Source organism: Notothenia rossii (assembly GCF_949606895.1).
Source record: "Notothenia rossii genome assembly, contig: scaffold_72, whole genome shotgun sequence".
In the NCBI taxonomy this organism is placed as follows: Eukaryota; Metazoa; Chordata; class Actinopteri; order Perciformes; family Nototheniidae; genus Notothenia; species Notothenia rossii.
Window position 1 is genome coordinate 148,376 of NW_027639908.1, and position 23,108 is coordinate 171,483.

Consider the following 23,108-nt stretch of genomic DNA (forward strand, 5'->3'; position numbering starts at 1 on the left):
GTATAAAGTGTCTGAAACAGATGCAAGGGGAAAGCAAAAGGGATGCTGTCCACATTGGGGAGGAGAGGGAACAGTTGGACAGCAAACTGTGTCAATGACAAACACTTGCACAGTGGACAACCTCCTGTACACCCTGCATCTCGCAATACAAAGGAGACATCACATTTAGCTGAGGCTTTTATCCAGAGAGACAATAAGTTCATTCAACCAGGAAGATACCACCTTGAGGAAAACAGAATCATAGAAGTTCATCAGGTTTCATAGAGCCAAACATTTCAAGTGCTACTCAACTGGCTCTAGATCAGCCAGTCCTTTATTAGTATATAAGTGCTTTGTTAGTAATTCTATCTCTGGAAGTGGAGTCCAAAGAGATGAGTTTTCAGTCTGAAGAAGATGTGTAAGCTTTCTGCTGTCCTGATTTCAATGGGGAGCTCATTCCACCATTTTGGAGCCAGGATAGCAAACCCACGTGTTTCTGCTGATGGGAACTTGGGTCCCCCTCGCAGTGTGGGGGCAGCGAGCTGTTTGACTGATGCAGAGCGGAGTGCACGTGCTGGGGTGTACGGTTTGACCATGTCCTGGATGTAGGAAGGGCCAGATCCATTCGCAGCATGGTACGCAAGTACCAGAGTCTTGAAGTGGATTCTAGCAGTTACTGGAAGCCAGTGAAGGGAGCGGAGGAGCGGCGTGGTGTGGGAACATTTAGGAAGGTTGAAGACCAGACGAGCCGCTGCATTCTGGATGAGCTGCAGAGGTCAGAGGGCACATGCAGGCAGACCAGCCAGGAGGGAGTTGCTGTAGTCTAGGCGTGAGATGAACTAAACTAAACTTGTACATTTCTGCCTACGCTACTGAATTGCACAGCCCTAATTTAAATGTTTACGTACTAAATAAAGTTCTTAAAGGAACTGTTATAGATATCTGCTGTTAGCTGTAAAAAGTAAATCTGTGTTTTTAATATTTAGTAAACGATAACGTCTGAATAAAGGTCATCAGAAGTGATATTAGTTTGACATGATGAAGTTTACTTCCTGAAGGAGACACATTTTATTGATCTCATTCATTTCAATGTTTCATTTCTTTTCATTTCTATCTTTATTTCAAACAGATTAAAAAATTAAAAATAAGAGATGTGAAAAACAGAATAGCGTATTGTTAGAATACAGTATTTCTCAATATTCATAATAATATTTATATATTCAACAAAATATTGATAATAATAAATGATATGTGTCCAAAGGGAGCAGGAGGAAGCAGATGCTTATTGGTCCCCTTACTCACTGCTGATCAATGATTATCCTTTCAATCAGTTCTGCAAGTTATTGCTACTTACATATTTACATTTATACATGTTGAGAAACACATCCTTTACTCCCGAGGCAGTTGCAAGGTACCGACAGGCCCGAAGGGCAGCAGCCTCAGCCGTGGCCGAGGCAAAGCAGCGGGTGTGGGAGAAGTTCGGAGAGGACATGGAAAAAGACTTTCGGGCGGCACCAAAGTTGTTCTGGAAAACTGTCCGACACCTCAGGAGGGGGAAGCAGGGAACCATCCAAGCTGTGTACAGTAAGGATGGGACGTTGTTGACCTCAACTGATGGAGTGTTAGGGCGTTGGAAGGAGCACTTTGAGGAACTCCTGAACCCGACAACTCCGCCCTCTATGTTAGAGGCAGAGCTGGAGTATGAAGGGGGATCGACACCAATCTCCCGGGGGGAGGTCACTGAGGTCGTCAAACAACTTCACAGTGGCAAAGCCCCGGGGGTGGATGAGATCCGCCCAGAAATGCTGAAGGCTCTGGGTGTTGAGGGACTGTCATGGTTGACACGTCTCATCAACGTTGCGTGGAAGTCGGAAACAGTACCGAAGGAGTGGCAGACCGGAGTGGTGGTTCCCCTTTTCAAAAAGGGGGATCAGAGGGTGTGTGCCAATTACCGAGGCATCACACTACTCAGCCTCCCCGGGAAAGTTTACTCTAAGGTACTCGAAAGGAGGGTCAGGCCGATTGTCGAACCTCAGATTGAGGAGGAACAATGCGGATTCCGTCCTGGTCGTGGAACGACGGATCAGCTTTTTACTCTCGCAAGGATCCTGGAGGGTGCCTGGGAGTACGCTTATCCAGTCTACATGTGTTTTGTAGACTTGGAGAAGGCATATGACCGGGTTCCCAGGGAGTCACTGTGGGAGGTGCTGCGGGAGTATGGGGTGAGGGGGTCTCTACTCAGGGCCATCCAATCTCTGTACTCCCAAAGCGAGAGCTGTGTCCGGGTCCTCGGCAGTAAGTCGGACCCATTTCAGGTGAGGGTTGGCCTCCGCCAGGGCTGCGCTTTGTCACCAATCCTGTTTGTAATATACATGGATCGGATTTCGAGGCGTAGTCGTGGGGGAGGGGGTCTGCAGTTCGGTGGACTAAGGATTGCACCACTGCTTTTTGCAGATGATGTGGTTCTGATGGCTTCATCGGTCTGCGACCTTCAGCACTCACTGGATCGGTTCGCAACCGAGTGTGAAGCGGCTGGGATGAGGATCAGCACCTCCAAATCTGAGGCCATGGTTCTCAGCAGGAAACCGATGGACTGTCCACTCCAAGTAGGGAATGAGTCCTTACCCCAAGTGAAGGAGTTCAAGTATCTCGGGGTCTTGTTCTCGAGTGAGGGAACAATGGAGCGTGAGATGGGTCGGAGAATCGGAGCAGCGGGAGCGGTACTGCAGTCTCTTTACCGCACCGTTGTGACGAAAAGGGAGCTGAGCCAGAAGGCAAAGCTCTCTGTCTACCGGGCCATTTTCGTTCCTACCCTCACCTATGGTCATGAAGGATGGGTCATGACCGAAAGAACGAGATCGCGGGTACAAGCGGCCGAGATGGGTTTTCTCCGCAGGGTGGCTGGTGTCTCCCTTAGGGATAAGGTGAGAAGTTCGGTCATCCGGGAGGGACTCGGAGTTGAACCGCTCCTCCTTCGCGTCGAAAGGAGCCAGTTGAGGTGGTTTGGGCACCTAGTTAGGATGCCACCTGGGCGCCTCCCTAGGGAGGTGTTCCAGGCACGTCCAGCTGGGAAGAGACCAAGGGGTAGACCTAGGACCAGGTGGAGGGATTATATCTCTTCGCTGGCCTGGGAGCGCCTTGGGATCCCCCAGTCAGAGCTGGTTGATGTGGCCAGGGAAAAGAAAGTTTGGGGCTCTCTGCTGGAACTGCTACCTCCGCGACCCGACCACGGATAAGCGGGAGAAGATGGATGGATGGAGAAACACATCTGATTATGAACTCTTCTTTCTCCTCATCATGTTTTCTTTATTCAGTCTGAGGAGCTGCAGGTTGTCAGAGACCAGCTGGTCTGCTCTGATCTCAGCTCTGAAGTCCAACCCCTCCCATCTGAGAGATCTGGACCTGAGTTGGAACACTCTGCAGGATTCAGGAGTGGAGCTGCTGAGAGATGTTCTGGAGAGTCCAGACTGCAGACTGGAGACCCTCAGGTCAGTTCACTGACTCTCTGTTCCTGCTGGAGATCTCATGTTTCATTAGTTATTCAACCTGACTCTTCTACATTCATATATTACATCCATACTTTTGGAATTGTTGATTTATTCATATTTTAATCAGGGCTGCTCGATTATGGCAAAAATCATAATCACGATTATTTTGGTCAAAACTGAAATCAGGATTATTAAATACGATTATTCATTGACTTTGAAAACATCCATTTATTGAACTTTAAAACAAATAATGATAATTTGAACAGTATGTTTTTAACAGTTGATTTATGTACTTTAATAACTCACATCCCTAAAGTAGTAAATGTCGTTTTATTCATATTTAAAATGTTACGTACTAAATGAAGTACTTATAGAAACTGTAATAGATGTTATTTGTAAAAAGTAAATCTGTGTTTTTAATATTTAGTAAACGATAACGTCTGAATAAAAGTCCTCTGAAGTGATATTAGTTTGACATGATGAAGTTTACTTCCTGAAGGAGACACATTTTATTGATCTCATTCATTTCAATGTTGAGAAACACATCTGATTATGAACTCTTCTTTCTCCTCATCATGTTTTCTTTATTCAGACTGGGGGACTGCAGGTTGTCAGAGATCAGCTGGTCTGCTCTGATCTCAGCTCTGAAGTCCAACCCCTCCCATCTGAGAGATCTGGACCTGAGTCTCAACGCTCTGCAGGATTCAGATGAGAAGCTGCTGAGAGATCTTCTGGAGAGTCCAGACTGCAGACTGGAGACCCTCAGGTGAGTAAGGGGTCTCTGCTGGTTCAGCAGTATTGTATGAAACTCAGGGAGGTGTTTCTCTCACTGGGGAAGCAGATCAGTGATGTTACCCACTGACTGCAGGCTCTTCCATTCTTCCATCAGCTAGAGAAGGCCAGCTGGAAATACAAAGCCACATTTAGTCAGTCATCTCCTCTCTAGGGCTGCCCTCCACTGCAGACTCTTCTAGTCCACTGAGAGTCATCAATTCAGGCGATCAGTGGACTCACGTTTAGGATATATTATGATTATTCATATATTAGTTTTTCTCCCAAAATGGTTTCAGTCTCCAAGGCTGATAAAGAGCATTATTATAACAGTGTTGTGCTTCACATAGAATATATAATAAGACTGTAATAATGAACCTTTGAAGTATAGATGAGATCTTACAGTAGAGAGCGCATGAGAGTCACAGCGCACGGACGCAGCGGAGCAAACAGCAGAAGCTCCGCTAAGGACTCTCAATGTGTGTGAACAAGCAGCGAGGACACACGCTGAACATTTAGTTTAGTTTCTATAATTCATATCTGAATATAACAACCCAATAAAAACCACACAGGAAACGGAAACACTGAGAATATGAGCGTGGGCTGGAATCCCTCCGGACATGACGCCCTCATCATGAGATGAGAGCTTCATGGTGTTCTGAGGTCAGAAGGACTTTATATTATAGGTCTCTATATGTTGATACAGAGCTAGCTGCTGCCTGACTCTCTGCTCTCCTCCCAGTCCGAGAGAGGAACACACGTTGGGGATAATCATACGGAGGACACTTCTTCTCTGTGGAGTCTGCATGTCACCTTGTGGGTCCTTTACGCTCAGAAGGATCCACACTTTAGATTTCCTGCCCGACAGAATGATCTCAATGACCAGGCTCCGCTCTGAATGAAGGCCGAGGGTTTCCAGCTGACTTCTTTAGCCCACTAACGTTCAGTCCACTAGTTGGGGGAAGCCCTACAGCTTTCCACCAGACATATGGGGTTTCACAGAAGAGTGGGAAAGGTAGTCTGTTCTTGATGGGATGAGTTTCTAGTGACTGATTACTTCCTGTGATGCAGCTGAGAGCTGTGGCAGGCAGTCGAAGTGTTTGCAGAGAAGATATGATGGGATGTAAAGCCTGAGGTCAGGACTCTGAAGCTGACTCAAAGAACTAACACTTATTTCAAACTGGATCTCAAACTGTTGGATTGTGTTCATCCCTACAGGATCAGAGGAGAGACGATCAGAGCCAAGATCCAGAAGAGCTGTGAGTACTGAAACCATGTCCTCCATTCATCCAGATATTGTACATTAAATCTGATCTTAAAAGTTATTTATAGTACATTATTATTATTATTATTTTTCTCACCTCTTCTCTCCATCAGGTGTCTCCGATGTGGAACAGGAAGTGAAGACAGACACAAAGGTGAGAGAGGAGCAGTTGAACAGAGTTGAAGTTTGAACTTAACTTGATTTCTAATATAATAAATAACTTTGTTTGTTCCAGGCTCCAGAATCCTTCTCACCTGAACACACAACTGAGTCTTCATACAGGTAACCCTATAACATGACCAAATATGATTTTAAACACATTAAAGCATATATTCATTTAACTGTGTTTAATGTCATGTCTTTCACCATGGGGTATTGCATCCAATCTCTTTCCAGCAGACATGAATAAATTAATGCCTCTGTGTGTAGGATTGTTTCCTTGGACCAGTCCAGATCCTCGCTGGACTAGACATTTTGTTAATTGAATGAGTTTACACACATCCTGATGCATGTGGACACATCTTCAGTGATGTTCCTGTAATCATCAGGTGTTTCAGATCTTTTAACAAACCCTCCTCCAGGTCAGACTCCAGCTGGATGAACACCTGTCAGTCAGAACACAGACGAGTGAAGGCTTGTTGTAGTAACCTGTCTCTTGTGTGTCTACAGGTTCAGGTGTCCTGGTCCAGGTGAGTTCCAGTGTGCTTCGACTGGCCTGGTGTTCGTCATGGTTCAGGAGGCGGAGCTTCTGTACAGGACGGTCCCTTGGGAGGAGAGCCTCCTCCAATCAGCTGGCAAGCAGGCAGCAGGGCCGCTGTTCGACGTGAAGAGTTCTGATGAAGCTGCCGTCTGCCAGCTCCACCTGCCACACAGCGAGACAGAGGATGGTAAAGACATCTAGTGTTAACAAATACACTTATATAATGTTTAGCACCTTATCCACTACCGTTCAGAAGTTATGAAGCAGCTTTATTAAACTAGTTTAACAAAGATAAGATCATTCAGACACGAAATCTGTGCTTTACATTCAAAATAGTCGTGTCCCCAAAAGAAGAAGAATGAAATCATTAAAACATCCATTTAGTCGATGTGTTTCATGACATCATTATTGAAGCAGACGATGCAATGCAGCTCTAAATACTGAGTTGTAGTGTCTTTGGGCCTCTGCAGTCTCCATCCATCCATCCATCTTCTCCCGCTTATCCGTGGTCGGGTCGCGGAGGTATCAGTTCCAGCAGAGAGCCCCAAACTTTCTTTTGCCTCATCAACCAGCTCTGACTGGGGGATCCCAAGGCGCTCCCAGGCCAGCGAAGAGATATAATCCCTCCACCTGGTCCTAGGTCTACCCCTTGGTCTCCTCCCAGCTGGATGTGCCTGGAACACCTCCCTAGGGAGGCGCCCAGGTGGCATCCTAACTAGGTGCCCGAACCACCTCAACTGGCTCCTTTCGACTCGAAGGAGGAGCGGTTCAACTCCGAGTCCCTCCCGGATGACTGAACTTCTCACCTTATCCCTAAGGGAGACACCAGACACCCTGCGGAGAAAACCCATCTCGGCCGCTTGTACCCGCGATCTCGTTCTTTGGGTCATGACCCATCCTTCATGACCATAGGTGAGGGTAGGAAGGAAAATGGCGCTGTAGACAGAGAGCTTTGCCTTCTGGCTCAGCTCCCTTTTCGTCACAACGGTGCGTTAAAGCGACTGCAGTACCGCTCCCGCTGCTCCGATTCTCCGACCCATCTCACGCTCCATTGTTCCCTCACTCGAGAACAAGACCCCGAGATACATGAACTCCTTCACTTGGGGTAAGGACTCATTCCCTACTTGGAGTGGACAGTCCATCGGTTTCCTGCTGAGAACCATGGCCTCAGATTTGGAGGTGCTGATCCTCATCCCAGCCGCTTCACACTCGGTGGTGATCCGATCCAGTGAGTGCTGAAGGTCGCAGACCGATGAAGCCGTCAGAACCACATCATCTGCAAAAAGCAGTGGTGCAATCCCTAGTCCACCGAACTGCAGACCCCCCCCCCCACGACTAAGCCTCAAAATCCGATCCATGTATATTACAAACAGGATTGGTGACAAAGCGCAGCCCTGGCGGAAGCCAACCCTCACCTGAAATGGGTCCGACTTACTGCCGAGGACCCGGACACAGCTCTCGCTTTGGGAGTACAGAGATTGGATGGCCCTGAGTAGAGACCCCCTCACCCCATACTCCCGCAGCACCTCCCACAGTGAATCCCTGGGAACCCGGTCATACGCCTTCTCCAAGTCTACAAAACACATGTAGACTGGATAAGCGTACTCCCAGGCCCCCTCCAGGATCCTTACGAGAGTAAAAAGCTGATCCGTCGTTCCACGACCAGGACGGAATCCGCATTGTTCCTCCTCAATCTGAGGTTCGACTATCGGCCTGACCCTCCTTTCGAGTACCTTAGAGTCAACTTTCCCGGGGAGGCTGAGTAGTGTGATGCCTCTGTAATTGGCACACACCCTCTGATCCCCCTTTTTAAAAAGGGGAACCACCCCCCCGGTCTGCCACTCCTTCGGTACTGTTTCCGACTTCCACGCAACGTTGATGAGACGTGTCAACCATGACAGTCCCTCAACACCCAGAGCCTTCAGCATTTCTGGGCGGATCTCATCCACCCCCGGGGCTTTGCCACTGTGAAGTTGTTTGACGACCTCAGTGACCTCCCCCCGGGAGATTGGTGTTGATCCCCCGTTATACTCCAGATCTGCCTCTAACATAGAGGGCGGAGTTGTCTGGTTTCAGGAGTTCCTCAAAGTGTTCCTTCCAACGCCCTAACACTCCATCAGTTGAGGTCAGTAACGTCCCATCCTTACTGTACACAGCTTGGATGGTTCCCTGCTTCCCCCTCCTGAGGTGTCGGACAGTTTTCAAGAACAACTTTGGTGCCGCCCGAAAGTCCTTTTCCATGTCTTCTCCGAACTTCTCCCACACCCGCTGCTTTGCCTCGGCCACGGCTGAGGCTGCTGCCCTTCGGGCCTGTCGGTACCTTGCAACTGCCTTGGGAGTCCCCCGGGATAACAAATCCCTGAAGGCCTCCTTCTTCAGTCGGACGGCTTCCCTGACCACCGGTGTCCACCAGGAGGTTCGAGGGTTACCGCCCCTTGAGGCACCTAGGACCTTGAGACCACAGCTCCCCGACCACTCTGGTTCAATGTCCCCAACCTCCACAGGAATGCCCGAAAAGCTTCGCCGGAGGTGTGAGTTGAAGGCCTCCTGAACTTGGGCCTCCTCCAGACGTTCCCAGTTCACCCGAACTACACGTTTGGGCTTACCAGGTCTATCCAGAGGCTTCCCCCGCCACTCGACCCAACTCACCACCAGATGGTGATCAGTTGACAACTCCGCCCCTCTCTTTACCCGAGTGTCCAAAACATACGGCCTCAGGTCCGATGATACGATAACAAAATCGATCATGGACCTTCTGCCTAGGGTGCTCTGGTACCACGTACACTTATGAGCATCCTTATGTTCGAACATGGTGTTTGTTATGGCCAATCCATGACTAGCACAGAAGTCCAGTAACAAACCACCACTCCGGTTCAGATCAGGGGGGCCGTTCCTCCCAATCACTCCCCTCCAAGTGTCTCCATCATTGACCACATGTGCGTTGAAGTCTCCCAGCAAGATTAAAGAGTCCCCTTCAGGAGCCCAATACAGGACTCTTTCCAGGGTCTCCAAGAAGGCCGTATACTCTGAACTGCTGTTGGGTTATAAGCACACACAACAGTCAGAGTTTTCCCCCCCCATAACCCGCAGGCGTAGGGAGGCGACCCTCTCGTCCACTGGGGTAGACTCCAACAACGAAGCACCCAACCGGGGACTTGTGAGTATCCCCACACCCGCCCGGCGCCTCACACCTTGAGCAACTCCGGAGAAGAATAGAGTCCAACCCCTATCCAGAAGTAATGTTCCAGAGCCGACGCTGTGCGTAGAGGTGAGCCCAACCAGATCCAACTGGTAACGCTTCACCTCCCGCACAAGCTCCGACTCCTTCCCCCCCAGAGAGGTGACGTTCCACGTCCCCAAAGCCAGCTTCTGTCGCCCGGGTCTGGTCCGTCGAGACCGTCTGCCTTCACTGCCACCCTTCTGGCAGCGCACCCGACCCCATCGCTGTTTCCCGTAGGTGGTGGGCCCGTGGGACGGAGAAGCGGAGGTGTTGCCCACGTCGCCTTTTCGGGCTGTGCCCGGCCGGGCTCCGTGGCAAGCCCGGCCACCAGACGCTCGCCAACGATTCCTCCTTCTGGGCCTGGCTCCAGAAGGGGACCCCGGGCTTCCTCCGGGCCGGGTATCCTCACTTTGTGTGTCGTCTTTCATGAGGTCTTGTGAACCAATCTTAGTCTGGCCCCTTGCCTGAGACCAATTTGCCATGGGAGACCCTACCAGGAACACAAGGTTACAGACAACACAGCCCCCAGGTTCATCAGGGCACACCAACCTCTCTACCACGGTAAGGTGCTGGTTCTTCAGTCTCCTCACTGTATATTAAAGACATGTAAACTGTGACCTGTCAGTCCACAACATGTTTAGCTGCTAACAGTGCTAACTCAATGCTAACTCACTCTAAGCTAGCAGTTTGATTAATTATGACTTTGTTATCCATCTGTTGCTCTTTCTGCTCTTCACATTGTCAGTCTGGCTGAAGCATGTACAAAACAAAACAACATTTATAAGTTAGACTTTCTACGCCCTGAAAGCTTTAGAAAGCTCTTCACACATCTAGAGAATCACTCAGACACGAGACCGGACTCAGTCAAGCTGTTCTGGCTGCAGATTACTAACATCTCAGCAGTCTTTTAAATTAGAAAATAATTACACATGCTCACCTCCAGAAAGATCACAGGGGACGCAACAATAATGAAACATTAGAATAAAAGGTGGAGGATATAAACTGGTACATCCCAGTGAGGCTCCAAAGTGAATGACATTAGATGAACATTAGCTCTGAACTAAAGTGGTGGGACATTGAATATGATGAAGCTGTTTCAAAGCAACAGATGACCAGCTCTTTGCTCCACAGCGCTGCTCCTGGACGGCCTGTTGTCTGTCGTTCACATCACTGATGAAGGCCTGAGCATCTTGGAGCCGCTGGAGGTCACACCCACTCACGTGGTGGTGAAGGTGCTTCACCTCTCTTCCTTTGGCCTTATCGTCGATACATTGAAAAGGCTTCTAAAGTGGCGAATAAAGGGCCAAATTCTGCTGCTCCTACGACCCCCGGGCAGAGAGGAACAAATACTGGATGTATTTCTGCTGCAGAACAACGTCCTTGAGGAGGAGGTAATGTGCTCACCATCAGGCTAAACACTTGTTTTAAACCACAGCTGTTTCCACAGAGAAGTTGTGGCCCCAAGCTTCCTACTGTATATAATATAATATCATTGGAAGGATGAAACCCACTTTAAATGCACACACAGTGACCTTTGTTCTCTGCTTTTAACCCATCCTAGTACCAGGAGTCTAATACTAGGAGTCTAGCACTAGGAGTCTAGTACTAGGAGTCTAGGAGTCTAGCACCAGGAGTCTAGCACCAGGAGTCTAGGAGTCTAGCACCAGGAGTCTAGTACCAGGAGTCTAGTACCAGGAGTCTAATACTAGGAGTCTAGTACTAGGAGTCTAGGAGTCTAGCAACAGGAGTCTAGCACCAGGAGTCTAGCACCAGGAGTTTGGGAGTCTAGCACCAGGAGTCTAGTACCAGGAGTCTAGCACCAGGAGTCTAGCACTAGGAGTCTAGAGCCAGGAGTCTAGTACCAGGAGTCTAGTACCAGGAGTCTAGCACCAGGAGTCTAGCACTAGGAGTCTAGAGCCAGGAGTCTAGCACCAGGACTCTAGAATTAGGAGTCTAGCACCAGGAGTCTAGTACTAGGAGTCTAGTACCAGGAGTCTGGAACCAGGAGTCTAGGACTAGGAGTCTAGTACCAGGGGTCTAGTACTAGGAGTCTAGCACCAGGAGTCTGGAACCAGGAGTCTAGGACTAGGAGTCTAGCACCAGGACTCTAGAATTAGGAGTCTAGCACCAGGAGTCTAGTACTAGGAGTCTAGCACCAGGAGTCTGGAACCAGGAGTCTAGGACTAGGAGTCTAGTACCAGGGGTCTAGTACCAGGGGTCTAGTACCAGGGGTCTAGTACCAGGAGTCTAGAACCAGGGGTCTAGAACCAGGGGTCTAGAACCAGGGGTCTAGAATCAGGAGTCTAGCACCAGGGGTCTAGCACCAGGGGTCTAGTACCAGGAGTCTAGTACCAGGAGTCCGGTACTAGGAGCAGTGTGCAGCTATTGTACAGCGCCCGGGGAGCAATGGGAGTGAGGGGGGAAGGGGGGTGTCCGGTGCCTTGCTCAAGGGCACCACAGCAGGGTAGGAGGTGAACTGGCACCTCTCCAAGTAGCAGTCCACACTCCATATTTAGGTCTGCTTGGGGACTTGAACCAGCATCCCTACAGCTCCCAGTCCAAGTCCCTACTGACTGAGCCACTGCTCCTCTTTTCAAACTTTCTTGGTTGTGAGAAGAATCAGATCTATCTGAACTGAATATTTGTTTGCGTATATTTCTTGTGCAGATTTAACAATTCATTCTTAATTATTTACGTGGTGTGCCACACTCTACTTTGGTTATCAAACTCCAAGTTTACATTAATACTTTAAAATACGTATAAAGAAACGTTAAGAAGCTGCGGCCCCAAGCTCCCGACTGAGAGAGATAATATGATCATTTGAAAATCTGAGTTTACTCTGTGAACATAGGCTGATTTACTTCACACATTAAATGGTTAGTTATAAATGAGATAATCATGAACTGCTAAGAATATATAAACTAAAGAATAACATAAGTATTATATCAATAATCTGATGATGACTGGCAGGTTACATAATTAACATCGACAGTAAATCAGATGGTTAGCAAATACTGAAAGGCACAGTTGAAACACTCAACAACTGAACGATTGAAAGGAAGTATTTTGGGAGTCCAATACTAATCAAAGCTTTAAAGGTCCCCTATTATACTCTTTATCAACAGTATATCACAGGTCTCAGATATATCCAGAGCCTGTCTCTGATTGGCTGAAACACCAAACAGATCATTGCAGCATTACCCATAATCCCCTCTGTTTCAACCCTGTTTCTGATTGGCTAATGGTTACACAAGACGAAACATCGTTATGACATCATAAAGTCTTTCCACAGAGGGGACACATGTTGATGTAGAAGAGACATGAAGAAGAGGGGACACATGTGGATGTAGAAGAGACATGAAGAAGAGGGGACACATGTTGATGTAGAAGAGACATGAGGAAGAGGGGACACATGTTGATGTAGAAGAGACATGAAGAAGAGGGGACACATGTTGATGTAGAAGAGACATGAAGAAGAGGGGACACATATTGATGTAGAAGAGACATGAAGAAGAGGGGACACATGTGGATGTAGAAGAGACATGAAGAAGAGGGGACACATGTTGATGTAGAAGAGACATGGAGAAGAGGGGACACATGTTGATGTAGAAGAGACATGAAGAAGAGGGGACACATGTTGATGTAGAGGAGACATGAAGAAGAGGGGACACATGTTGATGTAGAAGAGACATGGAGAAGAGGGGACACATGTTGATGGAGAAGAGACATGAAGAAGAGGGGACACATGTTGATGTAGGAGAGACATGAAGAAGAGGGGACACATGTTGATGTAGAAGAGACATGGAGAAGAGGGGACACATGTTGATGTAGAAGAGACATGGAGAAGAGGGGACACATATTGATGTAGAAGAGACATGGAGAAGAGGGGACACATGTTGATGTAGAAGAGACATGAAGAAGAGGGGACACATGTTGATGTAGAAGAGACATGAAGAAGAGGGGACACATGTTGATGTAGAAGAGACATGAAGAAGTGGATTTTGCTTAATAGGCGACCTTTAAATCAATAACTGAAAATGACCATAACCAAGCATACGGACCGCATTGTCTTACCGAACCGCTGTTGTGCTGAATAAAGGAGGGAACACAGCGGTGGACCAGTTGAGAACCACTGCCCTCAAGGGTCATGGAAAAAACAAAAAGTGTCTCGTCCGCACGAGAAAGTTACCGGTTCCCCAAGTAGGAAGTGGAGCACACAAGAGACGACCGTTTCTGTTATTTTTATGTTGGGAAGTGGCATTGCATATATTATATATATACATTATTTGAGATATATTTCGAACTCAGACTTCATTTTTAGTACATTTCGGCCAGGGGTGTAGAGTTATTTGTTTCAGCACCGGATTCACAAAACAGGAGAGTCTGTGGACCAGTCTGCCTTGATCTATGAATGAAGAGATGTGCCTTTTATGCAGCTGAAGAGAGACAAGACTGCTACGTTTTAACCACACACACACACACACACACACACACACACACACACACACACACACACACACACACACACACACACACACACACACACACACACACACACACACACACACTGGCGACCAGACATCTTCTTCATAAAACTAATAATATGGCGTAATAATTGGGCAGTTTGATGTGTGTGTGTGTGTGTGTGTGTGTGTGTGTGTGTGTGTGTGTGTGTGTGTGTGTGTGTGTGTGTGTGTGTGTGTGTGTGTGTGTGTGTGTGTGTGTGTGTGTGTGTGTGTGTGTGTGTGTGTGTGTGTGTGTGTGTGTGTGTGTGTGTGTAGGTGTGTGTGTGTGTGTGTGTGTGTGTGTGTGTGTAGGTGTGTGTGTGTGTGTGTGTGTGTGTGTGTGTGTGTGTAGGTGTGTGTGTGTGTGTGTGTGTGTGTGTGTGTGTGTGTGTGTGTGTGTGTGTGTAGGTGTGTGTGGTTAAAACATTGCGGCCTCGATCTCTCCTCAGCTGTTCTCATGAAGGTAAACAGGCTGAAGGTGGTGTGTAAAGTCCCTTACACACCGAGCCAATTTCGGCCGTCGATAGACGTCAATAGATGTCGATAGATGTCGGTAGATGTCGATAGACGTCGATAGATGTCGGTAGACGTCGGTAGATGTCGATAGATGTCGATAGATGTCGATAGATGTCGGTAGATGTCGGTAGATGTCGATAGATGTCGATAGATGTCAAATGATGTCGATATCGATAGATGTCGATAGATGTCGATAGATGTCGATAGATGTCAATAGATGTCGATAGATGTCGGTAGATGTCGGTAGATGTCGGTAGATGTCGATAGATGTCGATAGATGTCAAATGATGTCGATATCGATAGATGTCGATAGATGTCGATAGATGTCGATAGATGTCGATAGATGTCAATAGATGTCAAATGATGTTGATAGATGTCGATAGATGTCGATAGATGTCAAATGATGTCGATAGATGTCGATAGATGTCGGTAGATGTCGGTAGATGTCAAATGATGTCGATATATTTCGATAGATGTCGGTAGATGTCGGTAGATGTCAAATGATGTCGATAGATGTCGATAGATGTCGATAGATGTCGGTAGATGTCGGTAGATGTCAAATAATGTCGATAGATGTCGATAGATGTCGGTAGATGTCGGTAGATGTCAAATGATGTCGATAGATGTCGATAGATGTCGGTAGATGTCGATAGATGTCGGTAGATGTCGGTAGATGTCGGTAGATGTCGATAGATGTCGATAGATGTCGATAGATGTCGGTAGATGTCGATAGATGTCGATAGATGTCGGGCCGTTGATGGGCGTCGTGTCGCCCTACTCAGATTGGTGTGTCTTGGTGTGTACCGCACCGCAGCCGACTTTTCGGCTGAGCCGACACCTGGCTGTCGGCCAAAGGCCGTCGGTCAAATAAATCACTGATTGGCTGTTAGCATAGCCAATCAGTGCATGAGAAGCGAAACGGAAGTGAGGGACCCAAACAAACGAATAAGAAGGCACACATAGACGGCTATTCTTTTTCATTTTCATCTCACCTGGACGCAAGGGTTTATTTACCCAGGTTTAAAACACTTTTCCTCCCTTAGAAAGTCAGGTGCTGCATCCTGTTCTCTGGGTACACTGACGCACACGCTATTTGTTGTTTGCTTATATCACGCAGTCTGTTCTTCTTCTCTCGGTTATCACGCAGTCTGTCTTCCGGTTGCCTCTTTTGAATGACGAATACACACTACCGCCGCCTGCTGGTAAGGAGAGTTATTGCCACTCACGCATGCGCAGTTCGTACGTGCAACTTGGCCGTCGGCTGAAGTCTTTGCGGTGTGTTCCAATGCGAAACATGGCCAAGACGCTGGAGATGTGAGGCGACGTTCCATCGGGACGTGTTCTTTGGTGTGAGTTTGGTGTGTAGACAGCTTTAAAGGCACATCTCTCCTACTTGGCGAACCAGTAACTTTCTCTAGCGCACAAGAAAGTGTATTGTGCACACAAGATTTTTTTTTTCTTTTTCTCATGACCCTTTAGGGCAGTGGTTCTCAAAGTGGGGGGCGCCCCGCCCCTTGGGAGCGCAGAGGCATGACAGTGGGGGGGGCGCGAGAGACCAGGAGGAAAAATGGTTATTAAAAAATAAATAAAAAGAGAATAAATGAAAAACAGTTATGAAATATTATATGACATTAAAAAAAAAAAAAAGTTTAAAAGGGTGATTTGTAAAATATCCATAGAGAAGAAGTAAATCTGTTTACAGGTCTGTTTCATCTGGGTGCTGAGAGAGGTATCCATAGATCTCTTCATGTTGCTCTCAAAGTGCACCAGATTGATGCTTTTAACTTCAATATTTAAAAAAAAATCTTCCCGGGGGAGCATGCCCCCGGACCCCCCTATGTGAGATCCACACACCACCTATAAAAATAGCACTTTACCCCTGCTTACACCCGTATGCCGTGAGCTGACTATCGAGCCTTCATTGTAACAGTCCACTACACTACACAACAACAACAACAACAACAACAACAACAACAACAACAACAACAACAACTGTACTACAACAGTACACTGTGTGACTTTTTTTTTTCTCCAAAGGGGGGGCCTGACAGAAAAAGTTTGAGAACCACTGCTTTAGGGGCTCCGTAAACAACCCTAATAAATATATAAAAAACTGTGTTGGAGAACTGGAATTTCATCCAAAGATATCTAACCTATACACTTTAATTAATCTACTCACATATGTCCTCATGATGTTATTCTTAATTGATTGTAATTCTTATATCTCTGTAGAGAAGGTCTGTCAACATGTTGTTTTAAATTGATCAAAATGTCCTGTTACTGAAGGTTGTTAAAAAACACAAACGTGCTGTGAACATCCCGATCTCCTCCGACTGTGAGCTGGACATTGATCACAGATACAGTGTGCACTGTGAACCTGAGGGCTTCTTCATTCAGCCTGAGGTGAGTCACTGATGCTCCTCTAAAGAAACACAATGATCATTAACACATCATGTGGATTCACAATCAGGAAAGAAACAGATCAACTTTTAACATCTGCTTCTGGTTTTCAGAGTAAAAAATTTGATTCCAGGTATGGACCAAACTACCACCCGACATTTCAAGTTACCCTGACGACGAGCACAGAGAGAGTGGCTTTGAAGGTCAAGGACCAAGATGGAAACGTAGTCTGGAGTTATCGCGTGTCACTGGAAGGTAAAGCCTCCACCTGAGCTCAGACCCAGTGATAGACTGATAACTCCAAAGATCCATCTCATAGCCTTCTCTATTAAGGCTCCATGGCAACGCGTCATTACGACATTAAACACACAACCTGTTATATTCTAAAACCATAGTAAAAACTAGTGTGGTGGTGAAACAGCGTGGCATTATGGGAGTTGTAGTCTTCATCTTCTCATGGTTAAGTGGATACGGCGCCATTACAGGAGATCGTGATGAACGTACTGTTACCTTTTTTAAAATGACACGTCTCTCTGAACCATTTGAGATAATGTACGTACACAACTCAACAAAATATAAATAATACAGGTGTAGGAGTTTTTATACATTTTAATGAGGAAATGTTACATATTATAACTTTAAGTGAACAGAAATCCGCCTCTGGGAATGTCGAGTTACTTTGCTTTTTAAGAGATCTGATTAATGTGATTGTTGGTTAATAAAAGTATTTTCCCTGTTTATCTTCCAGATCCAAGGAAGGACTTGTCCCAGAGAAATGTCCCAGCAGAGAGCAGAGTCCCATCAGAGAGCAGAGTCCCATCAGAGAGCAGAGTCCCATCAGAGAGCAGAGTCCCATCAGAGAGCAGAGTCCCATCAGAGAGCAGAGTCCCAGCAGAGAGCAGAGTCCCAGCAGAGAGCAGAGTCCCAGCAGAGAGCAGAGTCCCAGCAGAGAGCAGAGTCCCAGCAGAGAGCAGAGTCCCAGCAGAGGGCAGAGTCCCAGCAGACCAGAGGCTGCTCTCAGTTCGGACAGAGTTCATTCAAAGAGTGACTCCAACTATCCTGAACGACCTTCTGGATAAACTCTTTGAGTCTGAAGTGATCAGTGAATCTGAAATGAGGTTGGCCAGAACCAAACCCCAAAATGACGGAGCACGAGAGGTGGTGGACATGGTGCGAAATAAAGGAGCTGCAGCCAGCAGGGTTCTGATCGACGCTCTCCGAGAGCTGGACCCGTATCTTTACAGAGAGCTCAACTTGAGCTGAGGATAAACCTCGTGGAGCGTGTGTGACAGTTGAAGTCTAGTCCTCTGTTTTGTTACCTGTACATGTTTCCCCTTGTCCTTGAAGGTAACACAGATTCTGAGCGAAGGCCTCTTCCCTTCTCTCTTTTCTCCTGGACTCCCTCCTGAGAGCAGCTTTTCTTTCAAGTACATGTTTACTTTATTACATAAATAAATAATTTACCAGCATCCACTGCATCCTTTCACATTTGTGTCAGGCATAGGAGCCGGGTTATGACACACATAAGGGCTTGTTCTTATTTTACCAATTGGTACTGACTGAATTTGAGAAACTGGGATCGATAGTAGACATCAAAATACAGACGATTATCTGAATATTTGATTAATCGTTAAGGAAATAGTCACTATTTTTATTTATTTATTTTATTGTATGTTGTATTGTTGGAGGAGCTCAGGTCAGAAGAATCTCATTGCCAGTTCTCCACTGAAGCTGCTGAGCATATGATGATACAACCTCTGAGTTTGAATGTCTGCACAGCCTTCTCTCTGATAACTGGACTCAAACTCACAATCTAATATTAAATAATCCATTCCTTGCACGCTTAATGTAAATATAATATCCTGCTTTATATTTTGTGACTGTACATTTCTCTATTGTGCAATGCCTTGTCTTTTTATGCTGCTGCAACGCAAACATTTCCCAGATTGAGTTCAATAAAGTACTTCTTATCTTAAAATATACCACACTGTAGTCTGATTATGCTTTAGGAGCTGTGTGTGTGTGTGTGTGTGTGTGTGTGTGTGTGTGTGTGTGTGTGTGTGTGTGTGTGTGTGTGTGTGTGTGTGTGTGTGTGTGTGTGTGTGTGTGTGTGTGTGTGTGTGTGTGTGTGTGTGTGTGTGTGTGTGTGTGTGTGTGTGTGTGTGTGTGTGTGTGTGTGTGTGTGTGTGTGTGTGTGTACTTGCCAACCCTCCCGATTTTTGCGGGAGACTGGCGATTTCATTGCCCTCTCCCGGTTTCCTCCCGGGGTCATATTTCTCCCGCATTTCTCCCGATTTCTGACCAAATCTGATTTACTCAGGACTGTTTCCACTCTGACTTTAATACAGCTACATCATTGTTTGGTTTCCATGGTAGCGCGTCTCTTTAGTAGCACGCGCAACTGAAAGTCTGAGAGGGTGAGGAAGACAGTCACAGCAAACAGAGCAACTCCACCCTCTGCTCCTGTAAAATACAGGTCCAGCCCACACATAAGCTCCATCAAGGATGGTGCTACAGGCCGCAAGGCATTGTACTTACAACTACAATAACAAGCACGTTAATGTTAATCTAATACAGCTAATACAGCTCCGGCGATCCACTAGCAGTATGACAATACGACACCCTCTGTCCTTAGACCCTCTGTCCTTAGACCCTCACATCGTACAAGGAAACACTTCCGGAGAAAACCCACAGTTTAAAGTTGAACATGGAGAAACCTCAGGGAGAGCAACCGAGGAGGGATCCCTCTCCCAGGACGGACAGACGTGCAATAGATGCCGTGTGTAAATTGAAAAGATAATACATTTACAACATAGGTAGACCAAATGTTTGGAAATGCATGTGTGTATAATAAGAAGATGAATCCACGAGGATATCCATTCAGGACTTATGATCCAGGACCGCAGCAACAGGCACAGCCACGACTCAAGACCCAGGGCTCGAGATCCAGGACACAGGACCGCAGCAACAGGATCAACCGTGACTCCGGATCCCGGCGTATATAGACACCAAAAAGAAAGAAATTTGGGGAAGCTGGGTTAATCGGAACATGAGAGTACACAGGTATAGACAGAGAGAGGGAAGAAGTAAGATGTCCCCCGACAAACTAAGCCTAAGAGATGGGGGGGGTGAATTATGTACTAATAATGTGTCACCACACAAGCCCCTCCAGAATTCACCCATAAAGAAACTCAGCGTGGCGAGGCGGAACGACAGGACGACCCCCACTACTCCTGAGCACCGGAGTCGGAAAAACGACCTCTGCCTGTGCGCAGGGCCGTATCTAGGATTTCCTAAATATCGATTTCCAAACCTTAAAGGGGGGTTCGGGGGGTATTTTTGGGATTTTCATGATCTAGTGAGGTGCTTTTTAAGTCCTGTGGGGGGTCTGAAATTGGATAATATATTGATTTCAAACCAAGTCAGTGGGCTGCAATATAAATTATTTTTGAAAGTGTAATGCTTAAGAATCAGTTGATTGACAGTTGACAACATCAATAATGGAAAGTAGAGCTTTGCGATTCATTCCAACCTTCTCATATGCATCACTCAGAACAGAATTCATGCTTTTCTGTTGCCCCTGGGCTACTGACAGAACATGTTCAGCCAGCTCCGAGGCATGTAGGTGTGCTGGACTACAACTGTGGTTAGAAATGATGCCCCGCTTCCAATGGCATTTTTCCAGTCTCGAAATCCGTCATTTATGAAGATTGTATTTTTTTGTTTTTTACTAAATGACATACAAATGGAACAATAGGTGGAATCTTCTGAAACAGAATATCTTAGCCAAGGATATTTCTCCTCCCACTTCATGTTATAGCAAAATTGCTTTTCACCAAACTTTGTTTTGGGGTAATTATGTTCATGTTTGAACCACTTGTTTCTTCATCAGTTAGTGCTTTATTTTTATACTTGGCTGGATCAAATTCATGTAGTCTCTCTTTGACCGTTATCAGCTCTCTCACCCCTCATCTCTCTCTCACCCCTCATCTCTCTCTCACCCCTCATCTCTCTCTCACCCCTCATCTCTCTCTCACCCCTCATCTCTCTCTCACCCCTCATCTCTCTCTCATCTATTCCTGCCACCTCTCTTCCGGCCTGGTCTACTCTCGTATTGGTATTTGGTCTCTCTTTTCCCCTTGTGTCTCCTGTGCTATTTCCCTCAGTCTCCATTTCCATGTCTCTCTCCTTTCCATAACCTGCACCCTCTCTTCCATCTCTCATTACTCTCTCTGTCCTCTACTCTTTCTCTTTGTTCAATCTCTCCCTCGTTGTTAAATGTTTGCTCCTCCTCACTTGTCGCTCCCGCCAGTGAATTAAAAGCAATTCAGCCATTTAGTTCATTTCACTTTTTTGTTTGCATTCTTTTTTTTTTATTTAAATCTGTTTTGTTTGATTCTCAAAAGAGAACAAAGATGTCAGCAAATGGTGTTTTATACAATTTTATGTTATTATGACATCATAACTGCAATAGATGGATGTTGTTTTAAAATTATGCCTATTGTCTATAAATGAAGACTATTGTTATAGATATATAAATAGATAGATAGATGGATGGATAGATGGGGTTATTAAGCCTACATTATTTTGTGTGACTATACCTGCAGTTCCTCCCTGACTTCCATCACTTTCTCTCTCTCTCTTTCTCTCTGCCTGTCCTGTCTCTTCCTTACCAAAGCTGAGCTTCGACAAGCCCGAGCTACGGTAGTTCGTTGATACCGTTGATACATGTTGTCTTCTTCTGTTTGCTTTAATCGAGGCCGCGTAGTTATGCAGCGCCCCCATGGTCAGTAAATGGAAGTACTACAAAGAACCCCGTTTAGTGCAGTTATTTCACAAGTTTTGTTATATACACAGCCCGTCGTACGCCGCCTTGCCAAGTGAGGGAGGAAAACGTCAAGGCATCAACCAAGCGTTTATTTTTAACGTCCACCAGGAGTCCGTGAGCACATAAAAAGTCTGCCCGAGGAGGGGAAAAGAAATGCCTGCCGTCACAAAATCCCAGTTGAACCGCTGTCCTTCAATACAGAAGCACATAGGCCTCATGCCGTACGTGCGAATGGGGCCGCCGTTAGCCGTCGTCAACTGCGGTCCATGACAACGTAGAACCTTTCTTTTTAAAGATAGTTGCAGATTTTATTGCTCCACCTCTCACTACTCTTTTTAACCTCTCTCTCAGCACAAATGCAATTCCAAAACTATGGAAGTCAGCTTATGTCTTGCCTCTACTAAAAGGAGGGGAGGCCACCTTATTAAATAACTTTAGGCCAATCTCTAAATTGTCAGTTCTGGCTAAGGTTCTTGAACGCCTAGTGAGTGAACAGGTAAAGGAGTTTTTATGTAAACATGACATCCTGTCTTAACATCAGTCAGGCTTCAGAAAGCAACACAGCACCATCACTGCCACAATGAAAGAGGTGAATGATATTAAGAGTATCTTAGATAATGAGCAGAGTTGTGCAGCTCTATTTATTGACCTGTCCAAAGCATTTGATACCGTCGATCATCACATCTTAAAGCAGAGGCTACTCAGTATTGGCATATCGAGCCATGCAGTGGGGTGGTTTGTGAACTTCCTCTCTGAAAGGTCCCAATGTGTTCACTTTGATGGGCTGTCTTCTGAGTGGTTAAACATTACCAATGGTGTTCCTCAAGGTTCTGTTTTAGGTCCACTTTTATTCTCCATATCAACAGTTTGGGTGAAAATGTGGATGAAGCTACTTTACATTTGTATGCGGATGATACCGTGATGTAATGTGCAGGTCCCTCCATTCAGGAGGCTGGTGTTAGATTACAGGCTGTTTTTAACATTATTCAGACTCAGCTCTCTGAACTAAAGCTTCTTTTAAATGTGGATCAAACCAAGGTAATGCTCTTTTCTAAAGCTAAAAAGACTCCAGAGCCTGTTTTAGATATTGTTACTATGCAAGGACAAGTACTCAAAGTGGATACCTGTTACAAATACCTTGGTATCTGGCTTGATGATTGTCTCACTTTTAAACTTCAGGTCATTAATCTGCTTAAAAAGCTGAGGGTTAGACTAGGTTTCTTTTTCAGAAACAAGTCCTGTTTCTCATTTGAAGCCAGGAAAAAGGCTCTGTGACCTTTTGACCTGTGCTGGACTATGGTGATCTGATCTATATGAATGCACCTACCCATTGCCTGGAAAAGTTAGATGCCGCCTATCACAGTGCTCTGAGATTTGTTACTAACTGTAAAGCACTTATTCATCTCTGTACCCTGTATGCCAGGGCAGGTCTGCCTT

General features: G+C 46.3%; 1 protein-coding gene across 2 annotated transcripts in view; it reads left to right on the plus strand.

Annotated features, from left to right (window-relative positions):
- The window catches only part of LOC307027258 (protein NLRC3-like), a gene marked incomplete at its 3' end in the record, with an annotated part of 99,381 nt that overhangs the window by 32,800 nt on the left and 43,473 nt on the right, over nucleotides 1-23,108 (plus strand). Inside the window, exon 8 of one of the 2 annotated variants that reach the window (XM_079695469.1) lies at nucleotides 3,294-3,950. The exons of the other annotated variant lie outside the window; for it this stretch is intronic. Coding sequence (XP_079551595.1) covers nucleotides 3,294-3,480 — 187 coding nt within the window. Of the gene's footprint in view, nucleotides 1-3,293; nucleotides 3,951-23,108 lie in introns of those variants that run through there. 2 annotated transcript variants of the gene reach the window in all.